Source organism: Solanum verrucosum, unplaced genomic scaffold, assembly GCF_900185275.1.
Source record: "Solanum verrucosum unplaced genomic scaffold, falcon-dt-bn FXZP01000115.1, whole genome shotgun sequence".
Taxonomy (NCBI): Eukaryota; Viridiplantae; Streptophyta; class Magnoliopsida; order Solanales; family Solanaceae; genus Solanum; species Solanum verrucosum.
In genome coordinates, this window is record NW_026020680.1 from 1,382,682 (window position 1) to 1,388,904 (window position 6,223).

The following is a 6,223-nucleotide window of genomic DNA, read 5'->3' on the forward strand; positions in this document are numbered from 1 at the left end:
GTAGTCCCTTGGAATATTATGGCAATATGTGTACATGGTGGCATAAATAGTCCTGAATCAACTCATTTGAGTTTTACTCTCACATCTTTAATTTGGAGGTAAAAAAATCATGTCACAAATGCTTCCACATTGCAAAAAGAGTGAAGTTGTGTTGTAATTTGCAATGGCCATGAATAATGCAGAAATGACGCCAAAGAATAAATAGTAGTAATCATGAAGGTAACACCATAAATTTCTTCTGTTTCACGTCCGCTGCACCAGGTTTCAGCAGCACAAACAATCAGTTTTTCTGGAGTAGAAAGTTGCTATTGAGGAAGAACGGGAGGTGCAATCATACGGGTGTTGTATGATTGACAGTGTCTGCACTTCTGCCCGATTATGTGGAAGTATACTTCAGTTGTGTCATTACAGTCATTACAAAGAATCCAAACCTACGAGTAACAAGTTAGGTGAGTTAACGCCCTTGGTTGCCCTCTGTAATTAACACCCAAAATAACTAACACATCACAAATATGGGGTCAAAGGAAAAGGAAGTACCTTCTTATATCTAAGATCCTCAGGCATGATTGTCTCTTCAATCTGAACAACGGAAATTTTCACTTTTAGCATAGGACTTCAATACAGCTAGGTAAATAGGACTCTTTTTTTGAAACTTGGTAACTTTAGGTAAATAGGACTCTTGAAAAATAAGATTAGAGAAAACTTAACCCCCCAACCCCAACAACCAAAATAACAAACAGTCTGAAATTGCTAAAGAATTAAGCATTATGCTGAACCATACCACATGGTTCAAAATGCATCCTGTATTTGGCATATGATCATTGCAGACAAAACTCAAACATTTTCATTAAATGCAAGAACTAGATGTCAGGGTTCTCTTTTGTTTTCCTCTTTTGCCTTCGAAAAAGAAGGTGAACTGGCACTCTCTTTAGTCTTTACCATAATCAACTAGATTTTTGTGGACGATAGAACAATAAAAAACAATGTTGTTCCAAGACAAACTTATTTAACTGAAAAGAGAGGAGAAAAAAGGTCTTATAGCCCTCTGAAAATGCTATGCTTACACACAAGACTACCCCTCTTCCCAAAAACTTTGCAGGGACTACTTTAGGACAAGGGACGACCGCCCATAGGGGATTTACTGCACAAGGCCCCCTGCAGAGGAAAGATTTTATCCCAGCGAATACAAGATACCCAGCTCCACACAACATAGGCATTAGCACATGTTCGGGAAGAACATAGAATAGTAGAAGATCAGTTCCCAAGTGATTTTGCATGCACAAAATTTTTAATGAAAAGATTATGCATCCTCAAATAATTGGACAATTTAAGCATTTCGTACTGATCAAGATTCAAGAAATTGGACTTCAATCATAGCACTATAGTTCTTAGATCAGATTCCTTTAAAACAAAAGTAGTTTTAGAATACGTATAAAACAGAAATCATCCATGAAAAAGTTCACTAAGCATGCAAGCAATTCTATGATGAGATGCACCCTCGGAGAATAAATGTTTAAACCTACCTCCTCATCCATTCTTTTCCAAGCTTTGGTCATGTCTAGAGTTGATCTAGAACATATCGGACAGCAGTATCTTAGTTTAAAATAAATGGAAGTCAGTTAGCAAAAAACTTGTTATTCAATCGAACAAGACTCAAAAAACAACATAAATAGATAAATACTAAGTGATTACTTGTCACGCTTTATCATCTCGTGGTAGCATTCTGTATGCATTGTGTGTCCACATTTCATTACAGTTGTGTCTTTCAGAGAATCAAATAGAAACTGCACTTGAAGAATTAGAGCATTATGAATGACAAGAACATTCAAAGGCGAGATCCACAGGGGTATGTAACGTACCTCATAACAAATGGGACAATGATGCCGCATGGAGTCCTCCACGCACAAGTGGTTATTACGCAGACTAACTGAATAACAAGAGTCTGCAGAATGAAAGCCAGAAATAGGTGAAGAAGCAAATGTAGAAACAAAACAACAAAAGAATCCACAACATTATGTGAATGTCCACTTTGTGCAACACTAAATTAGAAAGAAGAAAGTGATATTTTCACCATACGATTGACAAATTTCCTAAGAGAGCAATGTAAATTAAAATCGGAAGGCTTTGCTCACTTCTCTTACTATAGATTCTCTATTTGCATTGTCTAACCAATTATATAAGAAAGAAAAAATTTAGTCATGACAACAGGTATGTTCAATAAGCCAACTGAATAAAGTATCAAAACACTGAGGACAACACTCCTACATTCCACTACTTGAAGGGAGAAAAACAACAAATTAAAGAGAATCTTAATGTGAAGTTTATATTACATGTGATATCGAGGGTATCATCACTTAACAATCAACAATAATGCCTCTAAAAGTGTAAAATAAAATCATAACGTTAAAGAATCAAAACTACATTCCTTCTAACTAAGAAGATAGGTCTGGATACTCCCAGATCAAGAAGCAGGACGAGAATTAGAAGAGGAAGCTGAATAAAGAAAATGCAGCTGCACTAAGATGTGCTATATATCCTTCCTAGTCAGTCCTTTAAGACTATGTTATAAGAAAAGGAACCTGATTATTCAGATCATGATCATTAAGTTTTAATTACTTATAATCCTTTCTTCACCCCCACAAAACACCGGTTGATAGAGAGTAATTATTAGGAAAAATAGCAAACAAGACTAAACCAATTGGAGTTACATAGTATAGTCTCAAGAATATCTCATTGATTAATTAACATGTTAGTGACGAAAATATTAAAGAAACACATGAGAGAAAGAACAAGAATTTTCCACAAAGCTTTGAATAAAAATGTTAAAAAGTTGTGATGCGCACCACACTTGTTGCAATGAAAGAAGTTCTCGCGACCACCAACTCTGTGCAAGGAAAACATGTTAGGGAACTTTGAAAATAGAAGATATTCACCACATAAATCAACAAATTCCCAGCGATATAAATGTTTGTAAACTAACCTGCAGATTCCACAATCATCACAATGAAACTGCCCTTTGTCTATCTGTAACAGGGGAGTCCAGCATAAGTATTTCGGCAATGTAATGGCTAAAAGGGTCTAAGCCCCAAAAATAATTATGACATCGCCGCGTTTCAGACGTAAACAAGTTAATCACATATTAGTAAAAGGCACAGTATATTACATCATCATCATAGAATTTGCAGACTTCACAAAAGTATTCCCCCATATTGACACCACAATTCGTACAAACGTGAGCAACCTGAATTGAAATAGAAAAAGACATTGTAGCATCAACTCAAGCAATACCAACGAGAGAAAGAAGGTGTGAATGCAAGTCAAACGACAACACGTACTGGCTGTTCGGTATCACAAACTGAGCAGATGACCTGAAATACCCAAAGAACACATATCTCATTATCAGAAACTTTCAACAATTAAATGTAACAGATGAATAACTGGAAATGGAAATAGTAGAGACATAACCTGTGTGACATCTTGTCGAACTAGTTCATGCCTATCAAAAATCTTACGCAACATGCTCTGTTGAAACACACACAGATTAACTTCCATTAGACAGATACTCCCTCCCTCCCAATATATGTGACAACTTCTGGATTTCGAGAGTTTTTTCATCAACCATAATATTTTAATGTTAGTTTCCAAATATGTAAATTTTATTTCAAAAGATTCCATGTCAAAATTAAAAGGTTTGACTCGAAATACAAATTGTGCCACATAAATTTGGGACAGAGGGAGTAACATAAAAGAAGTCACGAGCAAGTAAGTTACCGTGGCTTCATTGTGACAATGTCTGCAGTCAAAGACCTCATTGCAGCAAGGGGCTCTAATCTTGCATCTTCTCCTATAGTGCTTGCATCTATCAAAAAATCCAAAATCAGGACAACTAAGAGACTGTAAGAAGAAACACTAAAAGGCAGATAATTGAGATATAGAAGAAATTTGTGTTGATTCAACTGATAGTTATTATCTCAGAAAATGATTATTCGAAGAAATTAACTTTCTAAGATAATACTCTCTCTGTACCAATTTATGTGGCACATTTTGGATTTCGAAATTGAAACAAGTCTTATCTTTCATATATATTTTAAATATTTTGAATTGTCAATTATTGTGACTTAACTTTTAGTAGTTTACAAACATATAAATTTCATATGCAAATTCTCAGTAAAACTTAAATTATTTCAGTCTCGAAAAACGAAAAATGTTACATAAATTGAGACGGAGGGAGTAACTGTTAACTGAATGAGCAAGATGACAAATCAACTAGAAGAAATCTACTTGAAGATAGACACCAATGCAAAACTTAGATTGAAACTTACACTGATAAGAAAGTTTGAATGTTGATTCACCTACACTACTCAAGTTAGACGTTAAATTAACTATATGAGTTTAGCATCTAAAAGAGTTAAAACACAATCAGATCGCCCTCAATACATAAAATTCCACATAATCAAACAGTTTTAAAAAAAATCATATCAGATCATCTCACCTGCAATAAATAAACATGAAAAAGGGAAAATATTTAGATACTAGTATTGAACATGAATATAAAAAAAGAGATGGTACCCATAACCCATTTTGCCAAAATCAAGGCGTTCATTGCAACAACCTTCCATTTTTGCAGAGAAAATAGTTACACCAACACCACCACCCACCTTATGGAAAATAGAAGAAGAGAAAGAGAAGAAAGCTGTGGGTGGTGGAGAAAAAAATGGCTCAAAACCCAAAGTGCAATCAAAGTACAAAGAGTAATACTACCATCTTCTCAACTGGAAAGACCCACTTATACTTTGGGAATTTAAAAATTGCGACCATGTTATTAAGGGCAATGTTTGGAACGTAATATTGGTAATTGAATTTGACGTAATTGGTGTAATTATATTTTCTGTCATATTTGGTTGACATGTAATTGTGAGCATGCTTTTAATTTCTTTCTTTTATTTCTATTTTTAATTTTTTCGTTTTAATGTATTTTTATTTTTATTGTTTTAAATTCTTTTTTATTATTTTAATTTTTTTTAAATATTTTTATTATTAATTATATTTCATTTCCTTCTTACTCTCAACATTTACTTCATATGATTTCATGTAATTTTCGATATTATCTAAAATAAATTATTAATATAAGTTTGTTAGTATTATAATTTTTAAATTAAAATAGAATTTATTTTTTAATAAAGTTATGACTTCACATTTTCTTTTCTTTTAAATTATATTTATGTATGTTAGGTTGAATTTAAAATCATAATCAAAATCCAGGTAATCAAGTACCACATAAATGGAAGTGAGGAAGTAGTAGAAATAATAATAAAAATACTAAAAATGGAAGGGTGGTTATAGCTCAAACCCCAAAGTTGAATAAATCTGAAAATGTCTTGTAGTCAAGTGGACACATTTTCTTATCTTATGGGGATGAATAATTGAGATTAAAATAAGATATGGGGATACCAAAAATGGAAATAAGTGGATATGCTACAATTTTGGGATAACGTGCGTGGGGGTGGGGTATGGGAGACAAAAGGACAGGCGCCGGCATTATTAGCAAATGGGAATGCAATGAGTAAAACAAAAGATTTAAGAGTAACTATTTCTTGGCATTTACACAAACAAGTGTAGTTGGCTGACAGTCATATCACATGGTGATCTCTATTGGTTGATCTAGCATTGGGAGATGATCCCTTAATATGCTCATTAACTATAATTAGTATAATTAAGTGGTCAGTATTTTTTCATTCTCAATCAGAGGTCTTGTTAATTTCTCTTAATGAAATTTTCCATGTTGCACTATTTTGGTTTGATACGTCCACCTACGAGACTCACCTTTGACTTTCATCTCGGTAGGTGTATTATTATACAGGTTCGAGTCCTATAGGTATAGTTTTGATAATTGCGCTTCAAAGTTATAGTTCCATTTGATATGAGGTTGTGGTTTGTATATTTCGTTTGTCCGTTTGTATATATTTCACTTGTAAATTGAAAATGATAAGTATATACAAATGGAGGTTGTGGTTTGTATATTACGCTTTTGAATATACAAACAATATAAAGTATATACAAAATATGTATTTATACATGGAGATTTTTCACGTATAGCCACCCAAAATAACTTAATTATACTTCATAGCAATAGTTTGTTAATTACGATTCGTAACTACATGTTAGATGGGGGAGAGAGGCGAGCGATATTAGGAGAGGGAGGAGAGAGGTGAGCGAGAGAGGA

General features: G+C 33.6%; 1 protein-coding gene across 1 annotated transcript; it reads right to left on the minus strand.

Annotated features, from left to right (window-relative positions):
* Positions 1–217: 217 nt before the first annotated feature.
* LOC125812193 (E3 ubiquitin-protein ligase MIEL1) lies at positions 218–4,638 on the minus strand. The gene is made up of 12 exons (XM_049491717.1): positions 4,570–4,638; positions 3,772–3,859; positions 3,466–3,522; positions 3,336–3,368; positions 3,164–3,241; positions 2,981–3,024; positions 2,844–2,884; positions 1,860–1,942; positions 1,693–1,784; positions 1,524–1,593; positions 538–579; positions 218–431 (listed from the first exon to the last, which is right to left on the minus strand). Exons 1-12 carry the CDS (start codon positions 4,617–4,619, stop codon positions 306–308), a joined length of 804 nt encoding a protein of 267 aa, XP_049347674.1. The 5' UTR covers positions 4,620–4,638; the 3' UTR covers positions 218–305.
* Between the last annotated feature and the right edge of the window lie 1,585 nt (positions 4,639–6,223).